The sequence below is a fragment of the Rhinoraja longicauda genome, chromosome 24 (assembly GCF_053455715.1).
Source record: "Rhinoraja longicauda isolate Sanriku21f chromosome 24, sRhiLon1.1, whole genome shotgun sequence".
NCBI classification, from domain to species: Eukaryota; Metazoa; Chordata; class Chondrichthyes; order Rajiformes; family Arhynchobatidae; genus Rhinoraja; species Rhinoraja longicauda.
The window spans coordinates 19,075,041-19,102,183 of NC_135976.1; the positions used below are offsets into that span (position 1 = coordinate 19,075,041).

General features: G+C 43.7%; 1 protein-coding gene across 2 annotated transcripts; it reads right to left on the reverse strand.

Moving 5' to 3' along the window:
• Positions 1-1,155: 1,155 nt before the first annotated feature.
• On the reverse strand, positions 1,156-26,908 carry sars1 (seryl-tRNA synthetase 1). 2 transcript variants are annotated; one of them, XM_078420739.1, is made up of 11 exons: positions 26,713-26,908; positions 21,336-21,406; positions 19,822-19,899; positions 15,538-15,696; positions 14,365-14,508; positions 11,693-11,848; positions 10,605-10,826; positions 9,340-9,469; positions 7,980-8,137; positions 5,175-5,304; positions 1,156-2,055 (listed from the first exon to the last, which is right to left on the reverse strand). In XM_078420739.1, the coding sequence occupies exons 1-11, from the start codon at positions 26,846-26,848 to the stop codon at positions 1,901-1,903; spliced, it is 1,539 nt and encodes a 512-aa protein (XP_078276865.1). In that variant the 5' UTR covers positions 26,849-26,908; the 3' UTR covers positions 1,156-1,900. The 2 variants fall into 2 exon arrangements, with proteins under 2 accessions (XP_078276865.1, XP_078276864.1); XM_078420738.1 differs by having other exon boundaries at positions 1,165-2,055; positions 19,822-19,902.
• Positions 26,909-27,143: the final 235 nt, after the last annotated feature.

Sequence of the window (27,143 nt, forward strand, 5' to 3'; positions counted from 1 at the left end):
GTCACCTTCACGTTACAGGTAGGAACCCGTCAGGAGCACGTCTCTGTCTCCCGGCTCAAACCGGCCCACTTGGAGCAGGACCGTCCCGTGCTGGTGGCCCAACCACCTCGCCGGGGCAGACCTCCGGCCGATCCACCTGTGTCCCCAGCGGTGTCTCGTCCCTCACCTCTCGGGCCTCCGTCGCCCACGGCCGGGTTCACTCTGCCCTTGCCAGCCACGCCCCCATCGCCTATACCTGCAGGCTCCCCCCTCCCTCCCCCTCCAACGGCCCACCCATCGTCTCCATCGGCGGGGCCTCCCCGCCTCCTTCGTCGCTGGCGGCACCAGCCTCCCCTCCTCGTACGCGTTCAGGTCGGGCGGTCCGGGCGCCCGTGAGGTATGGCATCGAGGGTTCTGGGGGGGGGGGGGTCATGTAGGGACATAGGGATTGGCTAGAAGAGTTCGAACCCTCGGATTGGCTAGCGATGTCACGAGGTGTGATAGCGCGCGAGATTCGGGAGTCTAGCGTTGAACTCTGTATAGGTAAGACGTTAGGTAGTTGTCTAGAGTTTTGAGTGTTGCGAATTGTCACGGAGTTTAAGAGCTATTCAATAAACTTCATCTGCAACATCCATTCGCTATCGGACTCTCTACAGTGGCATCTTTTCCACACAGAGTGGTGGGTGTATGGAACGAGCTGCCAGATGAGGTAGTTGAGGCAGGTAAAATGCGTTTAAAAGACATTTGCTTCGGTACATGCTTAGGAAAGATTCAGAGGGCCAAATGGGACTAGCTTAGTTGGGGCATCCTGGTTGGTATGGATGAGTGTGGCCAAAAGTTGAAGGTGAGAGGGAAAGATTTAATGGAAACCCGAATGGTTTGTGTGCTGTATGACTATGGAAGGAAATCATTTTAAGAGCCATAGTCATACAATAAACCGTGTCATCTCCATTGTAGCCAATGACTCCATAGTTTACATCACTTAAGTCTTTCCTAAATTGCTATTCTTGATCAGCACCTACAGAACTGAAGAAAGAGCAGGTTATTTGGTAATAACAAATCTGATTTTCCTTTTATTTGAAGCACAGCAAACATATACTTGTGACGAGAACACGTCCCTTAATCTGGAGTAAATACCCCCCCTCAATGCCCCAAGGCAGCTCATTGTAACAATGAGGGATCAAATCTGAAGAATGGTCTCCTGTCCATTCTCTTCACAGATGCTGTTTGACCCACAGAATCCCTCCAGAACATCTATGGAGGACATGGATAGGCAACTTTTCCATGCGGTACCCTTCTTCAGACTGGAGAAGGGTCCTGAGCCAATAAGTCACCTATCCATGTCCATCAGAGATGCCGCTTGACCTGATTTACACCAGCACTTTGTGATATACTCATTCCAGCATTTGCATTTTCTTGTTTCCATAACTCAAGCTTTACTGAATTTAAACTAAAAAGGGCACAAAATTGCTGGAGTAACTCAGCAAGTCAGGCAATTTCTCTGGTGACGTTTCAGGCCAGGATTCTTCTTCAGACCCACACAAAGTGCTGGAGCAACTCAGCACTTTGCAATGAAACTTTTGGCTTTAGAAAGGAGGGACACGCAGGACAAGTTGTGATGCAATTGAATAATGGACCACAATGATTGAAAGAAATAGACTTGCACGAGAAACGTGCTTATTTAAGCTGTTTATTATTGCAAATCATTCAAGAGATAACATTCTAAATTCCGAGCATATCTACTCCCATAAAACCTGTTCCACTAAATGACCTGTCGATGAGTGAACATGATCACCACAAACATGATGCACTTCCCGTTTTATGTAATATGGACGCCATTTGCAAACAAGCCTTCCACATGTGGTTAATCTGGACAATACCGACACTGATTATAAGTTAACCATTTAATTGAAAGCGTTCATTACTTGTTGACAGACATGTTCTGTACTTTATTTTCCAAACTGGTGTCAGAGAACGCGGGTTTCTTCTTGTTTCCTTCCTGCTGCCTTTTCTGTTTTTTAGATTGTTCCTGGTCGATAGGTGCTGGTTTAACAAACTTAATCATTTCAGTCAAACCTGTTTAAAGAAAAAGGATATGTATTGTGGTGGATGGAACAATAATGAAACGTCATTTGCTGGCTTAATATTCAGAATACCTCACAGCAACAATTATAGCTTTAGTTGCTTGCAATTGGAGCTGAAGATAGACACAAAATGCTGAAGTAACTCAACAGGACAGGCAGCATGTCTGGAGAGAAGGAATGGGTGATGTTTCGGCCCAGACTCTTCTTCAGACTTCAGTCTGAATTAGCTGTTAGTTCATTGCAGTTACACCAGCATTTTGTGTCAATCTTCAGTTTAAACCAGATCTGCAGTTTCTTCTTACACATAGAGTAAAGAAGTTGGGAGATCATGTTGCAGTTGTATAAGATATTGGTGAGACCGCATTTAGAATATTGTTTTCAGTTCTGGGCACCATGTACTAGGAAAGATATTGTCAAGCTGGAAAGGGTTCAGAGAAGATTTTCGAGGATGTTGCCAGGACTAGGGGGTGTAAGCTATTGGAAGAGGTTGAGCAGGCTGGGTCTGTATTCCATGGAGCACAGGAGGGAAGATCTTTTCGAGGTAGACAAAATCATGAGAGGAATAGATCGGGTAGATGCACAGTCTTTTGGCCAGAGTTGGGGAATCGAGGACCAGAGGACATATCACCATATAACAATTACAGTACAGAAACAGGCCCGTTCGATCCTACCAGTCCACGCCGACCACTTTCTCTGACCTAGTCTCATCTACCTGCTCTCAGACCATAACCCTCCAATCCCCTCCCATCCATATACCTATCCAATTTACTCTTAAATAATAAAATCGAGCCTGCCTCCACCACTTCCACCGGAAGCTCATTCCACACAGCCACCACCCTCTGAGTAAAGAAGTTACCCCTCATGTTACCCCTAAACTTTTGTCCCTTAATTCTGAAGTTATGTCCCCTTGTTGGAATCTTCCCCACTCTCAAAGGGAAAAGCCTACCCATGTCAACTCTGTCCGTCCCTCTTAAAATTTTTAAAACCTCTATCAAGTCCCCCCTCAACCTTCTACGCTCCAAAGAATAAAGACCCAACCTGTTCAACCTCTCTCTGTAGCTTAAGTGCTGAAACCCAGGCAACATTCTAGTAAATCTCCTCTGTACCCTCTCCATTTTGTCGACATCCTTCCTATAATTTGGCGACCAGAACTGCACACCATACTCCAGATTCGGCCTCACCAATGCCCTGTACAATTTCAACATTACATCCCAACTTCTATATTCGATGCTCTGATTTATAAAGGCAAGCATACCAAACGCCTTCTTCACCACCCTATCCACATGAGATTCCATCTTCAGGGAACAATGCACAGTTATTCCCAGATCCCTCTGTTCCATTGCATTCCTCAATTCCCTACCATTTACCCTGTACGTCCTATTTTGATTTGCAAAATGCAGCACCTCACACTTATCAGCATTAAACTCCATCTGCCATCTTTCAGCCCACCCTTCCAAAAGGCCCAAGTCTCTCTTTAGACTTTGAAAATCTACTTCATTATTAACTACACCACCTATCTTAGTATCATCTGCATACTTACTAATCCAATTTGCCACACCATCATCCAGATCATTAATGTAAATGACAAACAACAGTGGAACCAACACAGATCCTTGGGGTACTCCACTAGACACTGGCCTCCAACCTGACATACAGTTGTCAACCATTACCCTCTGGTATCTCCCATTCAGCCATTGTTGAATCCATCTTGCAACCTCACTATTAATACCCAACGGTTTAACCTTCTTAATCAACCTTCCATGTGGAACCTTGTCAAATGCCTTACTGAAGTCCATATAGACAACATCCACAGCCTTGCCCATGTCAATGTCCCTGGTAACCATAGGCTCAAGGTGAAGGGGAAAAGAATTAATAGGAATCCAAGGGGTAACTTTTTCAAACAAAGGGTGGTGGGTGTCTGGAACAAGCTGCCAGAAGAGGTAGTTGAGGCTGGGACTATCCCATTGTTTAAGAAACAGTTAGACAGGTACATGGATAGGACAGGTTTGGAGGGATATGGACCAAGCGCAGGTAAGTGGGACTAGTGTAGCTGGGACATTGTTGGCCGGTGTGGGCGAGTTGGGCTGAGGGGCCTGTTTCCACACTGTATCACTCTATGACTCTATGTAATTGGAGCTGTATACACACAAGAGGGAGCATATCAAAATCAAGAACTAAATCGTAGTTTAGTTTTTAAAAAAGAACACAAAGTGCTGGAGTAACTCAGCAGGTCAGTCAGCATCTCTGGAGAATATGGATAGTGACATTTCGGGTCAGAGCCTGACCTTAGTTTTAAATTTAATTTAACAATACAGCATGAAACAGGCCCTTTGGCCCACCGAGTCCATGCTGACCATCGATAACCCATTCGCACTAGTTCTACGCTGAAAACTCCATACAGACAGCACCCGAGGCAAGGATTGAACCCGGGTCTCTGGCACTGATGCAACTTTTAAATCATCTTTTAAATAGTAAACATGTATATGATTAATCCACTAGTATAATTCAGAGGACAGAATATGCTTATTTTCTTGAGAGCAATGTCAAAATTGTGAAATTTTCTACCCAAGTTCAATTTTCTACCCACAATTCTTCAAGGTTAGATTGTGGATCAGAAAGATCACCTGATACTGCCCTTACAATGCTTTTAATCATTTGACTTCCATTCTCCACAATATCCTTCACCTTTCAGTCTGTGAAACTGATGAAACAAAAAGTCTCAAGTGTTAAAGTTCCTGAGTCTATAACATAACGTTATAGTTTGCCTAATCTTATGTTCATAAGTCATCGGAGCAGAATTAGGCTATTCGGCCCATCGAGTCTACTCCACCATTCATTTACGGCTGAATATCTTTCCCTCAACACCATTCTCCTGCCTTCTTCCTATATCCTTTGACACCCTTATTAATGAAGAACCTGTCAATCCCCGCTTTAAAAAATACCGAATGACTTGGCCTCTATCTCCGTCTGTGGCAATGAATCCCACAGATTCACCACCTTCTGACTAAATAAAATGTTCTTTATCTCTTTTCTAAAGGTTCGTCCTTCTATCTTGGCCCCAGGTGAATAAAACAACAGCCCCATGCACTTGTTTACACTTCTGACACGTACCTGGTGGCATGTAGGGTCTTAGACTTTCCGGTATCACCACCCCATCTTCAGTCTGATAGTTCTCGAGGATGGCACAGATGACACGGGTCGTGGCACACATTGTGGCGTTTAACATGTGCACAAATTCAGCCTGCAAACAAGAATTACCTTTATTCCACATCCTGAGCACTTACATTTACATTCTCACAGTGAAAAAAGCTCCTTCAAGTGATGGTTTCCTTCCTTCATCCTGTGATTACTTACTTTTATTCCTATCACTGAGGAACCACTAGAAAGTGATCAAATGAGGCTACAGAGAGTTGTGGACACTGCCGAGTCCAACACAGGTACTGAGCTCCCCACCATTGAAGGGACCCACATGAGGTGCTGCCTCAATAATCAATATCACCAAAGACCCACACCACCCTGGCTACATTCCCATCTCGCTCCCACCATCAGGAAGAAGGGAGAGAAGCCTGAAAACTGTGACTTCCAGGTTCAAGAACAGCTGCTTCCCAGCAACCATCAGGCTCTTGAACACTGCACAACACGAACCTCAGCAACTAAGTCGTTGCATTACGGACTTCAGTTTTTTTTGCATTAGCATTTGTTATTTATTGACTAGGAACAATTTACAGAGGCCAATTAACCTACAAACCTGCACATCTATGAAATGTGGGTGGAAACCAGAGCATCCGGAGAAAACCTAAGCAGTCACAGGCAGAACACAAACTCCATACTGACAACACCTGTAGTCAGGATCGAACTCGGGCCTCTGGCACTACGAGGCAGCAACTCTACTGCTGCGCCACTGTGCCGCCCTTAACTGGTTACGTCAAGCACACCATTTATCAAAAGTCAATCTATCCTATGTTCAATGCTGAAACTTTCCAGCAATATTCACTCGTGCCCTACTTTAGAGAGATTCACACTTCCATATGGAGCTTCCTGGGTAATTTCTGATGCTTTCAAAAACACTGCATTCCAATAGCTGAATGAGTAAATATAAGTAACGATGCACAGTGTCGGCCATTACCAAACTAATGGGGGAGTCAGTATCTGAGCAGAGTTAGGGCACCGGGGCGGTGTGTTCACAAGGTGTGGTTCTGCATGAAGCAGCACCACAGCTCACTAGTTCCCTCTGCAGGAAGCCATAAAACCCTGATATTCAAGGAGACACAAGGAACTACAGATGCTGGTTTATACAAAAAAAGACACAATGGGCTGAAGTAACTCAGCGGGCCAGGCAACATCTCTGGTGAACATTAGATATATGGCATTTCAAGTCAGTGTCTGAAGAAGGTTCCCAACCTCAAATGTCATCAATCCACCTTCTCCAGAGATGCTGCATGTCCCACTGAGTTACTCCACCATTTCATGGCTTTCACTGTTTAAGGATTCTTTTGGATCAGATGGATGCTGGTAAATAATTGCTCAGGTAAACACTTACATAAACCCTTATTGGTAAAAACCTTGAATGTTATCAAAGAAAAAAAAAGCAAGGCTGAGAACTGACAATGTTCACTTTGTTGACTTTACGGGCACATTAATATTGACTACAGCTTGAGTCACGATAAGCTCATGCCTTATTTAATACAATTGTATACTACCACATAAAGCATTTATATTTACTCACTTGAAAGCATCAAGGTCTAAATGACCCTGAAAGCCTCAAATAGAAGTGTGAATAGAAGTAATTCACTTTTCATGGTAATGTAAAAAATATTGTGGAACATGATACAAAAGCATTAATGGAAAGTTCAAAATCCAAAGTGATCAGTCCAATATCAGCTTGGAATCAACATTCAGCTGGAAAACCAAAGAGGCTGCTTCAGTTTTCTGCGGCTGGTGCCAAAACTTTCTGAAGATTTCAATCAGCTTTTTCTTGTTATGCTGATGGACATGTGTGCCGATACAAGAACTGTGTCCATTGACTTTTAGCATTTTTAGCATATTCCAACAGATGCGAGTAGACAGAACATCTGCGGAAGATCTCCTTTCTTATGTTCCTCAAGATGATGATGACCATTCCAGCCACCCGATATCCAAAAACAATTCCTGAGAAACTCCATAAAAAGCAGCCAAAACCATGGCTTGGGAACGATGCACGATCTCCAACTGATGCAAATTTAACATGTGCCAATACGTGAAAATGTATGCAGTTTTATGTTACTGACCAACGTGGTTAAAGGAATAACATAGATCATTTCCACCCTGGGATAAAGGTCCTGTCTAGCCTATCTAGTCCTCTCACAATTTTATAAACATGGGTTTCCCCTCAGCTTCCGGTGCTCCAGAGAAAAGAATGCAAGTTTGTCCAATCTTTCCTTATAACAAATACCCTCTAATTCAACCAGCATTCTGGTAAAGCTCGATGTTAACCTGGAAAGGGTGCAGAAAGATTTACAAAGACGTTGCCAGCACTCAAGGACCTGATGTTGATAGGGAGAGGTTAAGCAGGATAGGACTTTATTCGTTGGAGCATAGGAGGAAGAGGGATGATCTTATAGAGGTGTATAAAATCATGAAGGCAATAGCGTGAATGCAGAGTGTTTTACCTGGAGTAGGGGAATTGAGAACCAGAGGACATATGTTTAAGGTGGATGAGGGGGGAATATTCAATAGGAACCCGAGGGGCAACATTATTTTTTTCATGAAGAGTGGTAGGTATATGGAACGAGCTGCCGGTGGAGGTTGTTAAGGCAGGTAATATCATAATGTTTAAGAAACATTTAGGCAGGTACATAGATAGGTTTAGAGGGATTTAGGCCCTGAAGGCTGTGCAATTCACCACACATCTAGTCCTCGACCCCAACAAGTACTTACTTTATCCATCATTTTTTTGGTTTGTCCATATCTGATCCGTAGCCTCCGTGCTTGGTAATCTGTACAGTTTGAGCACGATACCAATTCCCGGTAGGCAGCAGATCCAGGGAACCAGGCTTCCAAATCCAACTTCTTACTTGCAGCATGATTCAGTGCACCTAGCAGAGCAAGGAAAATTAACTTCACAATCGTCTCCCTATGCAATAGCAACTCAAGAGGAATAAAGGAGGGCGGCTCCAAACTGAGCGCATAAACCTACCTGACCAGGAGGCACAAAGCCACTTGGCCATTTGCATTTTGAAATCCCTTTCATACATTCATTACAAACCCTTCCTTGTTTACAGCAAATATCACCATTTAATCAGACAACAGAAGATGCAATCAAAATTGCAAGAACATTTCAGATGACACCCCCTCCCCAACCACCTCTCTTTCCCCAGCTCCAAATTCTGGTGCACATGCAATTCTCCCCCCACCCTAGTCATCTTGCTGCTTTCCCCTTCTCTGTATGCTTGCCTCCTATACCTTTTTCCACATTTGTCCCACATTTCCCTTTTATCCCTCTCTTCTGCTTTACATTTCACAGCTCTTCTTCTTTCTTTTCCTGACACCCTTATATCTCCATTTCTAATCTTCATCATCTGCAAACTTCTACCCATCTACCAATCACACCCCATTCCTCGCTCCCTGTATGTACGTATCACTTAACGCTTTGTCCCACCCTTGCCTCTCTGTCCCAGCTCTGTCCCTGCTCCATCACTCTGAAGGGCCCTGAACAGAATCATTGTCCATTCCCTGCCTGACCCACTGAGTTCCTTCAGACTGTTTTTTGCTCAAGATTCCATCATCTGCAGTTTCCTGCACCTCCAAAAACATATGTTCCTTTACCTTGCACATCCAGTGACAGAGCACGACATGACAAGTGGTAACACCCAAAAATATGACATGGTTCTCTATCACCCGAGTTGTGGACATTACGATATAAAACTTAATAGAGCACCTCTTACAAATACATTTCATTAAACATCAAGCTATTGTAAGTTTTGGAACCATTTGTTGTGTTGCTCACCTATAAACTTTCAAATAATCCAATCACCTGTCAGGTGAATGTGTGGCTTCCAAAATCTAAACTATATTCCTCATAAAAACAACAAAATGTCTTACAGAAGGTTCATTGAAATATAATTTTCAAATATTCATTGTGTTCTGCTCACTCTGAGCTTAAATTTACCATAATTAGCAAGTGATAACTGACAACACATTTGAGTTGAATACTCCAAATCGAACAGATAACAAACTGCATTTTGAACTGTTCAATCAGTAACCAGGATCAGGAGAAACAGTGTGACTGACCAGGTACCTGAGACAATATTTACAATGCGGTAGGGAATGCCAAGTGACTGGTAGAAATCTTCAGCAGTTTTAATCATTTCCTCAAACACATCCCATGACTTATTATCATGAGGGGACGCAAAAACAAATTGTTCGATCTGTAAAGACATAATGTAAAACAGCCTTAAGTTACCAAGAATTAAATGAATTGCTGTTCTGAAATAATATTCAAACTATTACTGTCAGATGAAACTGTATAGAAGTTCTGTAGAGACATTTTCATGCTACATAGTGGTGGTGCTGTGGTAGTTGCTGCCTTACAGCCCCAGAGACCCGTGTTCCATCCTGACTACTGGTGCTGTCTGTATGGAGTTTGTTCGTTCACCCCGGTGACCGGCGTGGGTTTTCTAGTTTCCTCCACATTGCAAAGACGTACAAGTTTGTAGATGAATTGGTTTCAGTAAAAATCGTAAAATTGTCCCTAGCATGTAGGATAGTGTTAGTGTACAGGGATCGCTGTTCGGCATGCACGCCGTGGGTCGAAAGAGCTGTTTATCTGTTAATGAAAAAGGTATGTTTGCAATCACCTAAATGTTATTTTGCTCTATTAAGCCCTGCACCCCTGACTTTAGGGGAACATTAGGGGATTCTTGAAGTGCTACAATGGTGGGCTGATATGGAAGCAACTATATCCCATGGCTGGCATAGCGTGACTTAATGAGGACAGTTCCAAGTATCTATCCACCCTCTCCTGAATTGGTCACCCACTTCCCTCTAACAGAGGAGAATACTATGGAAGAGGAACCATGGATGACACTGATTGAATGAAAGATATAATATGCAAACAGGTCCTTCGGCCCACCGAGTCCATGCCAACCATCAATCACCCGTTCACATCAGTTCGATGTTATTTCACTTTCTCATCCACTCCCAACATACTAGGGGCAATTTACAGTGGCCAATAAACCTAAAAAACCTGCATGTCTTTGAGACGTGGAAGGAAACAGGAGCACCCGGAGGAAGCCCACAGGGTCACAGAGAGAATGTGCAAACTCCACTCACAGGTCAAGAATGAACCCGGGTCTCTGATGCTATGAGGCAGCAGCTCTACCAGGTTTGCCACTGTGCCTCCCTTCTTCTTTTCCAGAACAGGACTCTGAAGACTACAGCTGTGCTGGCACAGGCGATAACATCTGGGTTACCTGTGAGACATGACACTGTATCGTACCATGCCACGTAATATACTGAGCTATTTTAGCCGGCTAGAACTACATTTCCTGGTATTTGATTTACCTTCTCAAACTGGTGAACGCGGAAGATGCCCCTGGTGTCCCGGCCATGGGAGCCGACCTCCTGGCGGAAGCATGTGGAGAACCCGGCGTACTTAATCGGAAGATCCTCGGGCTTCAACCATTCATCCCTGTGGAAAGCTGCAATGGGCTGCTCAGAAGTAGCAATCAAGTATTTCTCATCAACTGAACTGTCTTCTGATTTCTCACTGCCCTTTCCGATTACCTACAGAGAAAAAAGGGGAAAGCTGTTCAGGTTGTGTCGTTTGTAAACCAGATTTATTGTTGTCATATCTGACACTATCATATCACCACCATCCCCGGCCACACACTCCACTCGCCCACCACCCTCTGTGCAAAAAAACCTGCCCATCATATCTCCTTTGAACTTTCCCCTTCTCATCTTAAAGCTATGCCCTCTAGTCTGACATTTCCATGACATTTAGCGCTGCCATTTAAGAAAAAGGATAAATGGGTTTTTTACTACTTTTTGCAATCAAGAGACAACCATTGGGACCCTAGCTTTCATTCATTCCACAGTTCCTGAAGTACTCTGCCATTCTGATGACAGCCTCGAAACTAAAAACTCATACTACAAACAACATCAGCAACTTAGTGTATACATGTGCAGTGTAGACCACTTTTCACATGCCAATGTAAAGCATCTTCATCCTTATTAGTCAAAACCCCTAATATAATTATCAATATCAGTATGCACACATTCTATATCAAAGTGCAATAGAAACTGAGGGTTGGGAAAATAAATTCATTACCCCTAGTTGCACTGCACCCAGTGATGGCTCAGTAAGGTCAAATCATTCATCATGGACCAGGGAGTTAAAGTGGAACATTTTTGTTTCAATATATTAGATGACACATGTAATGCCAAAGTTATTGAGAAACCCAAATCTCTCTTCTTAAAGTTGATTGTATTTGACTTGAAGCAATGCTGCTTAACAAAGCGAGTTCAGTTGTGTCAGAAGTGATGATGAATATTTCTGACAATTCAGTTAGTTGCAACTTGAACGATCGCAGAGCACAATAGTGTGGGAATTATTATTTGTAACCAGATAAAGCACTGTACTTTGGTACCTTGTAGAGTTCTTCATCGAACTGACTGAGCTGTGCAACTTCTTGCATCACCTCTTTTCTCATGAAGAACGGTGTATAGAGTGGAGTGTACCCCTCGATACTCAGGCTCCGCAGAGCATGCTGGATCAGAGCTTGTTCAAGAAACACCAAAGGACCCTGCAAAAAACAATGAACACACGACGCATATTGTTATTTGTCCACCTTTGAGTCTCCTGTTATTATTTTTGTTTAATGCGTAATTACATTCTTATTATCTAAGCTCATAACTGCACTGTGTGTCAGAATGAAATTTTCCTTTGGATACTCTGGGAAGGAAGTCCGCAATTGGATTGCCAATGAAACCCATTGGGGTCGAGGGGGAAAAATAGATCAGCCATGATTGAATGGCGCTGCAAATTCAATGGGCCGAATGGCCTAATTTCACTCCTATGTCTTATGAAAAAAGGGTTTCTCCTATCATCTTAGGTAGACACAAAAATGCTGGAGGAACTCAGCGGGACAGGCAGCATCACTGGACAGGATTGGGTGACGTTTTGGGTCGAGACCCTTCTTCAGACTGATCCTATCATCTTTATGGCCAACCACTATAAACATTGCAAAGATAGCCAAGTAATTTTAGTTTAGTTTATTGTCATTGTCACAGGTACCACGGTAGAGTGAAAAGCTTATACTACACTAAACCAAGTGGACCCGTTGGGCCCAAACCTCTCCAGCATTGGTGCAGCACCCTCTCCTCCCCCACAGCCCCCTCCCCTCTCTCCCCCTCCCCTCTACACCCCTTCCCCCTCTCCTCCCCCTCCCCTCTCCCTCTCCCCCTCCCTTCCTCTCCCCTCCATCCCCCTCAACCCCCCTTATCCTCCCTTCCTCCCTCCCCCCTCCCTCCCTATGAGATAGATTTAAACTGTAAAATGTGAATAACTTTAAAAAATAACACCGATTTCAATGAAACTTCTTCCATTAGCACCAAAGGGACGAAGGTGAGTAAAGTGGGCCTAAAATTGTCGCGCTATAGTGTACCGTTTTGGCTGTAGTTCAGGAACAAACAAACAAACAAACGAGAGTTTTAATATATAGATGGCAAGGATCAGACACACAATTATGATTGGCTCCCCATCCACCAGCTTCAGCATTGACTTCCTTTACCATTGCACCATCGCTAGTGTGGACCTTGAATAAGATTCATTGCAGTCACTCATCAGGCTTCTTCACCAACACCTCACAAATACAGAACAGCCAAGGAAAGAACTGCAGATGCTGGTTTCCATCATTGACACAAAATGCTGGAGTAACTCAGCGAGTCAGGCAGCATCTCTGGAGAAAAGGAATCGGGTGACGTTTCAGGTTGAGACGTTCTTCAGTCTGAAGTGTCTCAAACAAAAACATCGCCTTTTCCTTTTCTCCAGAGATGCTGCCTAACCTGCTGAGTTACTCCAGCATTTTGTGTCTATCTTCAGAACATCTAATTGCCAGAATGACAAGATGGAACATAGGAACACCATCACAAACGAGCCGCATACTGTGCAAGAAATAAAGTGCTGGAGGAACTCAGTGATGAGGCAGCATCTTTAGTTTAGTTTAGAGATACAGCGTGGAAACAGCCCCACCGAATCCGCGTTGACCTGTACATTAGTTCTATGTTGTCCAAGTTTTGCATCCCACACACTAGAGGCAAGTTATAGAAGCCAATTAACCTACAAACCTGCACATCCTTAGAATGTGGGAGGAAACCGGTGCACCCGGAGAAAACCCTCGTAGTCATAGGGAGAACGTATAAACTCTGTAGAGAGCACCCTCAGTCAGGATCGAACCCAGTTGTTTGACACTGTAAGGCATCAACTCTACCAGCCACGCCAATGCGCCACCTTTCGTCACCATTAGTGTGAAAAAGGACCCACACTCTAAAAGTCGACCGTCCATTCTCTCCACAGATGCTGCAATTCCTTATGTCTCCAAGTCAAATATTGTCCCGTCTTACAAATATATCATTGGTTCTTCATCATCGAGGAGGTATGGAACTCGTGATCTGGGCACAGGGGCATGAGAGACTATTTTCCACTCTCCTGGATGGAGTGCCACTCCAATAGTACTATTAAAGCATTGTTACATCCAGGACAAACCAGTTCACTTTACCATCACTCATCCCCATTCACAGCTGGTTGCAGTTACTCTCCCGAATGCAAACTAACCACCAACGAGAAGGGTAGTAGTTTTGCCTCCAAAGTTGTACAGAATCCTAATCTGGAAATATATCAACATTTTTTCCCATTGAGTTTGTATTCAGAGCCACGAATTTCCTACCTAATCTCACTGTGGGACTAACTTCATGGAAGCCATGCAGTTGAAGATGGCTCACCAACCTCTCCTCGGGGGGGGATCATCAGCGATGGCCAATAAATGCCGACCTCAATAGCTGCACCCACAACCCAAAAGTGCAATAAAGAATACAAAATGGAGCTCGGAAGACCAAATTATTTCCTTCTCTCATTTTTAGAAGACATAAATACAAAAAGTTGCAGTAATCATTTTATAATTTACATTATTCAAACAACTAACAATAAATGTCAGCAGGAGAGGCAAACAGGAAGACATTCGGCAAGAGGTGAACTGGCAGGCTGCACAGATTTATAGAAAACTGAGTTGAAAAGCGGTTGTTAATTCTTACGAACACTCACCTTCAGGAAATAGCCTCGGCTCCCAGCCACTACAGCTGCTTTCTCTCCCTCAAAACCATCGACCATTACCACCAAGTCAACGTGAGAATATTTCTTTCTGGATGTACAATCTCCCCATGTTTGCTCCACTTTATTATCTGCATCCTGCAAAGGGGAAAGACAGAACACTGGTAGAGTGCTTTTAAATTTCCTATCTTAAATATGATACCTGTGAAATCAAGCACTGATCTTTCTCCCTGCTGATTGGCAATACTCACATTACAACTGGTAGTCTCAATACAAATAAAGTTAGGCAACAATGCCACTTGTTGCATTTAGGCTCTAGAAGAAAGCGATTGAATTAGAATGAGATGCAATATCTGGAAAATACATCAATTTTTGTAATACAATTTAAGTTATCCAGGGTCATTCAGAAATCTCTCAAATTTCTCAGACGCAAAAGGTGAAAATTAGTTAACTTTAATGCTTGAAAGGAAATTACCCAGCATGTGAAAACTGTACAGACAGCAAACTGGTCTGTGGTGTATCCAAAATGGTCTGTGTAGATCGGCCAAGATGGAATAGACGTGATGGGCTGTATGGCCTAATTCTGCTCCTAGAACTTATGAAATCAGGCAAACTCCACTCTCCAGTTGATGGGATGTGACCAAACATTGTGGAATATCTGAGAGCTACCAAGTTCCTTAGTTCTTCACTTTCCTTTTCACTCAATCCTCACCTCTTCCTAGGGGTTCGCCATTGCTGATAGCCCCCTTGTTTTAGCCTTAAAAATGGGGAAGCTTCGATTTTGCAAATCAAAATATCTTAATATTATCCCGTGGAGTGAGAAAATAAGGTTTCCTTTCAGCACCATCATGAATCCAAAACCCTTTTGTTTTAGATGGACCACAAGGTGCTGGAGTATTTCATCAAGCCAGGCAGCATCTCCAGAGGACATGGATAGGTGACGTTTCAGGTTGGGACTCTTTGTCAAGCTGCTTTTGCATTAGTTGGACACGATTTTGTTCTACTCTATAAGATAATTGCACCAAACTCTGTAGAGATGATTAATACCCGAGTCAAATACAATTTCAAGAATATTGTTTATTTTCCATACATTCGGGTTTAATGCTGAGGCATTTAAGTAAAATAAATACAAATTAAATGATGAAGCAACGCGAGCCACGTTCTTACCTCATCATTGCTGATGGGTACAGAAGGATGCAGGATGTTACCAATCTCCCTCAGACTGTCCAATCTTTGGACTTCCAGTTTCAGACGCTCGTTGTCACATTTTCCAATGGCTTCATCAATGAGGACCCGTATTTTCTTGATCTGAGTTACAGTTAAACCCTGAAAATCAAAATTTTCTGACCGTAAGATAAATTATGGCGCGATACATAACATTATGAGGCAGAGAAAAAGTAGATAGTCACAGTTTTTATCCCAGGGTAGAAATGTCAGGCACTAGGAAGGCAGCACGATGTTGGAATCTTGAGGGAATAACCTTAAGGTTAAAGGGGCAGAGTTAAAGTAGATATGCGGGCACAGCATAGATGTTTTTTACGTGCCTGGATCAGGCTGCCAGAGGTAGATAGTGGAGGCGGATACTATAGTGACATTTAAGAGGCAGTTGGACACATGAAGATACAGGGAAAGTAGGGATATGGATCATGTGTCGTTCGATGAGGTTAGTGTAACTCAGCTCATGGGCAGCAGACACCAAGGGCCGAAGTGCCTGTTGCTGCACTGTACCGTTCATTGTTCTATGTTTATAAAGCTTTACAAAATAAGCTGCAGTCTATCATTGCTTTAATTAAAATCACTATTACAAAATTACTTTCCACTCTGTGAAACTCCCTTGTTTGGCCAAGCTGCCATACAAGTCATAAGTAGAATTAGGCCATTCAGCCCATCAAGTCTACTCCGCCATTCAATCATGTCGAATCCATCTCTCCCTCCTAACCCCATTCTCCTGCCTTCTCTCCATAACCTCTGACACCTGTACTAATCAAAAATCTATCTATCTCTGCCTTAAAAATATCCACAGACTTGGCCTCTACGGCCTTCTGTGGCAAAGAATTTTACAGATTCCCACCCTATAACTAAAGAAATTTCTCCTTCTTAAAAGAACGTCCTTCAATTCTGAGGCTATGACCTCTAGTCCTAGAGGTGAACAGGGATAATAAAAAAATAAATTTTACGAAAGTATTGATTCATACATACTGCTTTATTTTCTCTAAGGATATGGAAGAAGGGAAGGCGTGATGTGTCACTGTCTTACAACCTCTAGGTATGGAATTAAACCAACAGCCACAAAAATGCTTTTGTGAGACCACCAATGCCCAAAAGCGAGAGATGGAAAAAAAACTGAGAAAATAGTTTCCAATTTAATAAAAACCTCCCATTATTGATCGTTAACCATCTCACCAAAATGGCCGGATTGCAATAAAACTCAGGTGCAACGATGCAGTTTGTTTGATCCCTTATATTGCAGATAGAAATTATTTATTTTGGTCTGATTACAATCTGCCACACACTATTAAACTGAATTAATTACAAGGAAGCCAGTTTTAAATAAATAGTGGTGAATGGAGTGGTTCTGAATGATACACAGGAAATACAGGAAATGATGGGAACATTCAACCTGTCAGGATGTATTAGTAGGCTAAGGAAACGGACTAATAATTCAGGCCAAGGACCCTTCAAAATTAAAAAAAACTTTAAAAAATACTTTCACTTATTGATTATCGACTTTTCAGAAAACTAATGTTGACCTTATACACCTGTTTAATAGTTTCTATCCATCATGAACAGTATAGACACAGGGAACTGCAAATGCTGGGTGACAAAAATGGACACAAAGTGCTGGGGTAACTCAGTGGGTCATGCAGTGTCTGTGGAGAACAAGGATGGGTGACGTTTTGGGTGGGCCTCTCAACACAATGGGTGCTTTATCGCTGCCAATCTGACCAGTTTGTTTTATTCACTTAAAAAGATGACAACGTGCAAAAACAAAACTGCATCATAGCTCCGATAGCTAATTTATACCTGCCATTTTCTGAGACAACTGAATCAGATGGAATAGATGCCCCCACTTTTTTCCCTTCCCATTCAAGACAGCAATTGACAAATACCTTCCTTACTGAGTCCACTCAGATCATGTGAATGTTGTAATCATATGAATGGTGCTTTTCCCAGTTATTACTCGCTCTATATCGAAGTGTCCCAACTGGAACTTTCTCATATTAAATTTTTTAGTATATTAATAATAATAATAATAATACATTTTATTTATATAGCGCTTTTCATATACTCAAAGACGCTTTACAGAGATTTTGAGAACATAGGAAATGAATAAATAGATAAATAAGTAAATAAATAAATGAATAGAGAAAGGAGACAGAAGGTGAGGTGACTTTCAGTGGTTGAAGGCAGTACTGAACAGGTGAGACTTCAGCGATGTTTTGAATGTGGTGAGTGTGGAGGAGTCTCTAACGGTTTGGGGTAGTGAGTTCCATAGGGTGGGAGCAGCGATGGAGAAAGCCCTGTCCCCCCAGGATCTGAGTTTGGTCCGGATGTGGGGGATAGGAGATTGGCAGCGGCAGAGCGGAGGGTGCAGGTGGGAGTGTGCCTGTGGAGGAGGTCGGTCAGGTGGGATGGGGCCAGGTTATGGAGGGCTTTGTAGGTTATGAGGAGGATTTTGTACTGGATTCTCTGGGGGATGGGGAGCCAGTGGAGTTTATAAAGGACGGGGGTGATATGGTCACGGATCGAGGTGTGTGTGAGTAGACGGGCAGCGGAGTTTTGAATGTATTGAAGTTTATTGATGATTTTTGAGGGTGCGCCATAGAGGAGGCTGTTGCAGTCGTCCAGACGGGAGGTGATGAAGGCGTGGATGAGGGTTTCTGCAGCTGTGGAGGAGAGGGATGGACGGAGACGGGCAATGTTTTTGAGGTGGAAGAAGGCTGTCTTTGTGATGTGTTTGATGTGTTTGTCGAAGGAGAGGGTTTGATCAAGGATGATTCCAAGATTCCGGATGTGAGGTGAGGTGGATACTGGATTTTATTTCAGTGATGCAGTTTGTCAGTGTAGAGTGTGTGGTGGGGGAGATTGACTTGGTGGAGATGAGGAGCTGGATATCATCGGCGAAGCAGTGGAAGTTGAGACCATGACGGCGGATTAATTGACCAAGGGGGAACAGGTAGAGGATGAAGAGGAGGGGGCCAAGGACTGAGCCTTGGGGGACACCTTGGGGGAGGGGAGCGGTGGGGGATTTACAGTTGTTAATGGAGATGAACTGGTGTCTGTCAGATATTAACTATGAAACAAGTGTACCACTATAGTCATATAGTCATATAGCATGGCAACAGACCCTTCAGCTCAACTTGTCCATGCCAACCAAGACGCCCATCCCGATGATCTTGATCTCCCTTCGCTCACCATCCTACAATTTCTCTAAAACCTGCTTAATATAATTCATTTGGAGCCTCCTAAATTATTTTAGCAAAACACACTGTAATTGCAAGCTGCCATTATGTTGGGTGGTATAGCAGTTAGAGCGGCTGCCTCATAGCTCAGAGACATGGGGAGAAAGCATGAACAGGGTACTGATTCTGGATGATCAGTCATGATCATATTGAATGGCGGTGCTGGCTCAAAGGGCTGAATGGCATACTCCTGCACCTATTTTCTATGTTTCTATGTCCACGTTTCTATAGGACCTGGGTTAAATTCTGATCATGTGGAGTTTGCCCCAGTGCTTTAAAATTAAATTACTCAGTGCACGTTTTTTTCCATGTTTAACTTTTTAAAATTCAGCAAGAGTACCTAAAATAGTACAGGATATTTTTGATCAAAAGCATCACTGGACAAACCATGGAAGTACTAGGCCAAAAGAGTTGGAAAAAGATTGGGTAACGTGTGGCAAATGACTCAACTTTTGACAGCCCCAGAGTCCTTCCACCAGCAAAGTGGCTGTGCTCATATCAGGAGGACAAAATTCTCTCCATCTGTACAGTTCCAAAAACAGCAGTTCAGGAGCAGCCAGGGCAAAGACCGTTGTGGGGGTAATACTAACCACTGCCCTCGGCATCATTCTCTTCACCACCAGCATAGAGTGGTTGCAATATGAGACTTTATCATTACTTTAGAGATACAGTGTGGAGACAGGCCGTTCAACCCACCAGTCCACACCGACCATCGATCACCCCGTACACTAGCACTACCCTACACACGAAGGACAATTTTTACAACTTTTTCATCGAAACCGATTAACCTGTGTGTCTTTGGAGTGTGGGAGGAAACCGGAGAAAACCCACGCGATCACAGTGAGAACGTTCAAACTCCATACAGACAGCACCTGTAGTCTGGATCAAACCCAGGTCTCTGGCGCTGCAAGGCAGCAACTCTACCACTGCGTCACTGTGCCGCCCGATAGTAGAAACAAAAGACAACCATCGACCGAGTATAACTTACACATAAAATGTCAGCATTGAGATCATCCAGGTTCTGTGTGTTTTGTGGAAGCACATCACTTTCACCAACAGGTTCCTTCCTCTGTGGAAAAACACATCTGAAAATACTAATTCCATTTTTTTAAAGTTTAAATAATTCACCGTAAATTTGCTGAACACTTGATTTTTGAATTTTTCATATCAATTCATTGTCTGGTGGGATAGGTGCAAGCATGTTTCTGTTCAATTATTCAAATTATAATTCACAAGTTCACCCCCAGGTTTTACTTGTCAGTACACAATTTCAACAACTATCATTCATTGAATGCAAGAGCATGCAAAGCTACTAAATATCAAAACAAACTGATCCCACACATAACTGCTACCATTAATAACCACACTTTGCCTCTATTAAAGCAACCAATTTGGAATCTACCTTAACATTTGATCGCTAGTCCCACAGACCTTATAGCCATTTATGCGATAATTTACCAAGGGCTTTTTAGGTAATCAAGATCCACGATATCTGTGAAGTCAAATTAATGATTTGATGAGTCTGGGCCCTGGCAGTGGTAGCACTCTTGCCTCGGGGTAAGGTGGTCGAGGGTTGAAGCTCAATTCTAGACATTGTAGCACACAATTTAGACTGACCGTTCATTGCAGTACAGACGGAGAGCCACATTGTTGGAGGTACAGTTTTTTTTGCTGAGAAATTAAATTGAAGCCCTATTTGCCCTTAAATTGAAGCCACTTTTTCCAAGGTGTACGTAAAAATAATTCTTCAGTCCCTGCATGATAAATTCCTCGATCAAAAAAGATGAAGTTAATTATTGTTGTTTGTGAGACTTTATCCTGCACAATGTAGACACAAGGAACTGCAGATCATAGTCATACAGCATGGAAACATGCCCATCTGTCCAACTTGCCCACACCAAACAACATGTCCCATTTACACTAGTCAAATGCTGGCTTGACTAGATGCCGGTTTACAAAAAATATACAAGTGCTGGAGTAACTCAGCGGGTCAGGCAGCATCTCTGGAGGACATGGTTAGGTGACGTTTTGAGTGGCAACTCTTCTTCAAACCGATTGTAGTAGAGGGGGATTGGGAGGGGGAGGGAAAAGAGTTCACTCCTCACGTCTCTTTGACTTATACCCTTTTGTCTCCTTTTTATCTCAAGCTTTTGTCCACCCATCTCTTCCAGCTTCCCCCCCCCCCCCCACCACAATCAGTCTGGAAAAGGGTCCCGACCCAAGACGTCACCTATCCATGTTCTCCAGAGATGCTGCCTAACCAGGCGAGTTATTCCAGCACTTTGTGTCTTCTTTTGTTCTGTCCAAGACATCTGCCATTTTTAACTACTTCAGCCATCATGAAAGAATCTTCCTTTTTAAAAAAAGATCTAGGCACTTATTCATTCTTCAAGTGAGACAGTCATACAGTTTAGTAATGACACCCTCACGCTACCCAATAGAAACTTTCTTTAAGTTCCAAGTATAACCATTTCTGATATTTTATCAACAAGATTAATTTACCTTCATTTTTTCACCAATTGTTTTGCTGCAAAGGTTTTTCAATTTGTTTAAGTTGTCTGCACGGAACCGACCTGGTTAAAAAAAGGATAGAAGTAGAAAATATGACTGCTGCACATTTAAGCTGAATCAAGAACAAGCTGTGAACAGTGATATTAAATGTTGTAACTGCCTTCCATTACCACATCAGTTCGCAAACACCTCATTTAAAACAATCTGTTTTGTGCATGTTACGTGACATCTCCATTTTTTGCTATTTGCACTATAAAAATATCATGTTGTATCTACACAAGAACACCGTACAGAAAATTTGACAGTGGAATAAAATGTATTGAAACATCCAAACACAATAAAATGTAGCTTAATAAAAAATGAGATTTAGGCCTGAATTTTTTGAAAGTGGAAATTAAAGACCAAAAGCGTGATGTTTGAAAATTTATATTTGATTAATCCTGTGTTTAAATGAGACAGTACATCGTTGTCATCTCAAATCAATAGACCATCAGACACAGAAAATGTAGAAGGAAGTGCAGTTTTATTGAACTGGGATGTTTACACAGCAGTTGATCAGTGCTGTGCCACTGCTCATTGTTGTGTGCCATATATATACATAACAATTTTGATGAAATTGTAGATCCCACGATTAATTAGTTTGTGGATGACACCAAAATGGTAGATGTGGAAGTGTGGTAGATCAGCGAAGAAGGTTGGCTGAGACCACAATGGGATCGAGATCAACTGGGAAAGTGAACCAAGAAATAGCAGATGGAATTTAACTCAAACAAGGGCAAAGTGATGCATCTTGTGACGTTAGACCTGCACAGGGCCTGCACAGTGAATGACAGGGTTCTGAGTAGAATTGCACAACAGAGAAGCTGGGATACGCGTTCATAGTTCCCTGAAAGTGGAGACACAAGTAAAAGTGGTGAAGAAGGCAATGGCATAGTGCATAGAACAGGACAGCACAGGAATGGGCCCTTCGGCCCACAATGGCTATGCCGAACATGATGCTAAGTTAAAGTGATCTCATCTGCCTGTACACGTTCCATATCCCTCAATTCCTTGCACTTCCATCAGAGCCCTTAAATGCCACTGTCATATCTGCCTCCACCACCAGTTCTCCGACCAGTCTTACCGTCTCCAACTACATTTTATCTGTTTGCTTTGTGGTTACCGTCTCCCAGCCAACAATGATCTATTCTACATTTTCCTTGATCTCCATTCCCTTTGTCCTATTTTCATACATTACACTTCTTTATCTATGTATATCCCTCGCCCTGACATCAGTTTGAAGAAGGGTCTCGACCTAAAACGTCACCCATTCCTTCTCACCAGAGATGCTGCCTGTCCCGCTGAGTTACTCCAGCACTTTGTGTCAATCCTCTGTTTAAACCAGCATCTGCTGTTCCTTCCTACACAAGGCTAAGGGGTTCGCTTGCTCACTGTACGATTCATTTTTACCCCAGCAATGAAATGTTTTTTCCCCCATTCAGCCACTGCAAATTACTAAACATTGAAACGTACATGCGCCAGTGTGTTTTAATGAATCATTGGTTGGTACAAAAATGAGAATAAAACACAACTAATGCAATGAATTTCCTGATCTTAAAGATACGCAGCAGTACACATAATGCTGGCGTTCAGCAAGAATGACACAGCACCAAACCCCAGATTTAAAATAAATGCACATCATATTTTTATTGTCTTTCTATTTACTACAGCACGATGTTCTGTCCGAAACCAAGTTGCATCATCCGTTACACAACCCTGCACTGAAAATAGTTCCAAAAAGTCTGCACAACTTAGTGCGGCAAGTGGTGATTTCACAGAAAAACACTGCCTTCCTCATATCTAATTTGCAGCCGTGGAGTTTGATTTTTTTCCTTTTATTAAATTTAGAACAACTTAGATAGGATCAAAGATAGGAGTTTCTCCATTAACATAGGCAGTTATTCCTCTGCTCCAGCTAGCCTCTCCTGCGGAGTTCCACAAGGCTCCATCCTAGGCCCCATTCTCTTCTCTCTATACATGCTCACCCTTGGCCAAATCATTCAAAGGCACGGCATTTCTTTCCACTGCTATGCCGATGACACTCAGCTTTACCTCCCCCTGAAACCCAACAACCAGTCAAATTTAAACAGCCTCTTACACTGCCTTGAGGACATAAAATGTTGGATGGCACAGAACTTCCTCCAATTAAATGAGAGCAAGTCTGAGGTCATCCTATTCGGCCCCCCCGACTCCATCAAATCGATAACAGGCAGTCTTGGAAGTCTATCCTGCCTAGTCAAACCGCATGTCAAAAACACCGACATGATATTTGACTCTGCATTAAAATTTGATAAGCAAGTCAACGCTGTGGTAAAAGCCAGCTTCTTCCAACATCGAACCATAGCTAAAATCAAACCTTTCCTCCAATTCGACGACACAGAAAAAATCATTCACCTTTTCATTTCCTCCCGCCTAGACTACTGCAACTCCCTATACACTGGGATCAGCCAATCTTCCCTGCCCCGCCTGCAACTGGTCCAAAACGCCGGAGCGAGACTCCTGACGGGTACCCGTAAAAGGGACCACATCGCCCCGATTCTGGCCTCTCTCCACTGGCTCCCTGTACGGTACAGAATCAACTTCAAGCTCCTCCTATTCACGTATAAAGCCCTAAATGGACATCCCCCCCCCCCTCCCCCTACATCAAAAATCTTCTAACCCCCCTCTAACTCCAGGTCCCTCAGGTCGGCCGACTTGGGGCTACTCACTATCCCGCGGTCTAGGCTTAAGCTCAGGGGTGACCGCGCTTTTGCGGTTGCAGCTCCTAGACTGTGGAACAGCATCCCTCTCCCCATCAGAACTGCCCCCTCCATCAACTCCTTTAAGTCCAGGCTCAAAACCTATTTCTACTCCCTAGCGTTTGAGGCTCATTGAGGAGGCGCTGTGAACTGTTTGCGTGCTACTGTATGTTTCATTTTTTTTCCTTAGTACCTAATCAGATGTACAGCACTTTGGTCAACGTGGGTTGTTTTTAAATGTGCTATACAAATAAAATTGACTTGACTTGACTTGACTTAAAGATATTGACATAACCAAATTTCAATTTCAAAAGGTGTAAAAAATGAAGTACATCAATTGCTCCTAGGATAAAGGCCCCACTGCAATTTAAAGAAAGTACTTCAAAAATATGTGATTCAAGAAAACACAGATTTAAAAAAAAAATTTAAACAGAAAAACGAAAATGAAACAATGGCTTGCGTGAGATTGCATCAGATTCTGCAAGCTAACCACAGACACCCTGTGGAACTGCGTGGAACTGCATGCTTACTGCATCAAGATCATCCAGCACTTTATGAAATTGGCTGTAACAGGCCAATTGCACATAAAATAATCCACTCCCTTCAGTACACAGAACAACTGTAGCATCTCTGGGTTGTTTTAGTAAAAGCCAGATAACATTACTTTTTACAGGCAGTACTAGACTTTTAAATACTGCACGGTACTAACTTCAAATATAAAGGAGGCCATGGGATTGTTACCAAATACTAAATCATATGACACTGATTGAACATTGGTTGCAGCTCAGGATTCAGCAAGGAATATTGCTTGGCTTTGCCAATTGGATTTCAAGGTACTGACCTCTCCACCATCAAAGGGATTTACAGGAGTTGCTGCCTAAATGGGGCAGCCAGCATCATCAGAGACCCACACCGCCCTGGCCACACTCTCATTTCACTCCTGCCATTGGGCAGGGGTAGGAGCCTGAATACTGAAACGTTCAGGTTAAGGAGCAGCTTCTTCCCAACAACCACCAGGCTATTAATCACTATAACTCCAAAGAAGCTCAAAACTACATAGACCTTGGAGGGCATTGTTTGGGTCTTTGCACTATTATTGTATGTTCATATACTGAAATTTTGTTGTTGTTTATTACAGCATTTACAAAGTACTGTGTTTACATATCTGTTGTGCTGCTGCAAGTAAGAACTTCATTGTTCCATTTCGGGATTTATAAAACACTCTTGACTCGAATTCCAATTATTCTTTATGGATTATAGTGGTGGATGGAAACACTGCATGGAGAATGCAGTCGCAATAATTTAAAATGTAAATATTCACAGATTGTAGTGTGGAACTGCACAGCAGCATGAACGTAAACCTTGGAGACAGCCCAAAGACGCAAAGACCCTCAGAGCATTTTCATCTCCTTACTCAATGCCAATTATCACATTACCGAAACAGCAATCTCGGTTTAGTTTTGAACGATCCTGCATCATTTAGTATTACATCTGAAGGGAACCTTACACCACTGGCGACCATGAATGCCTCTAAAACAGGACTGTAGGGTCTAGCAATTTGAAGATCACACAAAAAACTGCAGAGATAATGCAAGCAAATATTTAAGGTCTGTCAAAGCCTCACTGACCTGAACACTGTTAACACTTTTTCTCTCTCTCCGTAGTTGCTACCTGAACTACTGAATATTTCCAACATTTTCTATTTTTATTTAACATCTCAGGTCAAATGACCTTTCATCAGAACAGGAGCCTTACATTAAAAGCAATACAGTGGAGAGAGAATGAAGGTTGGCACTGCATGTTGGGACTCTTAATGGTAAACCTCTGACATGAAATGTTAAATGTTTTCACCTCTACAGCTGGTGCCTGTCCTGCTGAACATTTTTATCTCTCTGCTGGTGGTTCTGATTTGCAAAATCACTGATATTTGGCCTGTGGGGAATGGGACACCCTCCCCACCAGGTTACAGTCAACTTACCACACTGTCAGTGTTACAGCCCTGCCAACAAACAACACAATTAACCATTAACACCCGTCCGTGTCCAGAATCTGACAGATCGCTGTGACAGAGGGTGAGCCAGAGCAGAGGTATGCACAGCAGCCCCCCCTCCCTCCTTGTTTCATGACCACTGGAGTAGTATTAACTTCCTTCCCCCCACCCCCCCCACCCACTACCCATCCCATCTAACCTTCTACTCTCCACCCCATTACCCCAGCCCTGCTGCCACCCCACCACATCACCCCTTCCCCCTGCTGCCACCCAACCCCTCCCCATCATCCTGTACCCTGCTCCTCACCCCCACCACACTATTCACCACTCCCCCACCTCCGATCTCCTCCAACCTTTGTACCCCATCCATCACCCCTTCACCCTGCTCCCCACCCTCTACTCCCCACTCATCATCACCCCTCCCCTGTTCTCCCACCCATCACTCTCCCTGCTGTCACTTCCCCTCCCCTCCCCTCCCCTCCCCTCCCCCATTGCCCTCACCTGTCCCACGTCCCCTCCATCGCGTCACCTCACCACCATTCCTCCTGTCACCCTTCCCTTCCCTTCCCTTCCCTTCCGCCCCTCCCTGCTCCGCACCCACATTTCCTCCACTCCGTGTCCACCTCCACCAGCCGGTCGACCAGCGACGCGTCCTTGAAGCGCTGGGTCTGGTTGCGGCGGACGCTGTCGGGGTCGCCGCCCTTGTCCACACGGAACAGGTCGAGGTCCAGCACCATGTCGCCCGGCTGCTGCTCCCGCACCGACCCGCCCGGGCATGCGCACTGCGGGCCGCCGGGTGGGTGGGCAGCCAGCGAGCACGCGCACTGCGCTGCCTGCCGACGCCCGGCAGCGGCGAGCTTGCGCACAGTGCATCCTACCGACACACGCCGACACTGGGTATGCGCATTCTCCCACTGCCGTCGCCTGTCACTGCTGGGCATGCGCATTTTCCCACTGCCGTCGCCTGTCACTGCTGGGCATTCGTACACCACAGCCTGTCGGCAGCTGCCGCCGTTGAGCACGCGCACTCCT

Bases quoted from the DNA above. Each gene is read 5' to 3' on its own strand.
- sars1 (XM_078420738.1), bottom strand. From the start codon at position 26,848: ATGGTGCTGGACCTCGACCTGTTCCGTGTGGACAAGGGCGGCGACCCC. The intron at 15,697-19,821 runs GTAAGTTATACT...TTTGATTTTCAG, and splicing joins TCAATGCTGACATTTTATGT to GGTTTAACTGTAACTCAGAT. The intron at 2,056-5,174 runs GTACGTGTCAGA...TTCTTTAAACAG, and splicing joins AAGACCCTACATGCCACCAG to GTTTGACTGAAATGATTAAG.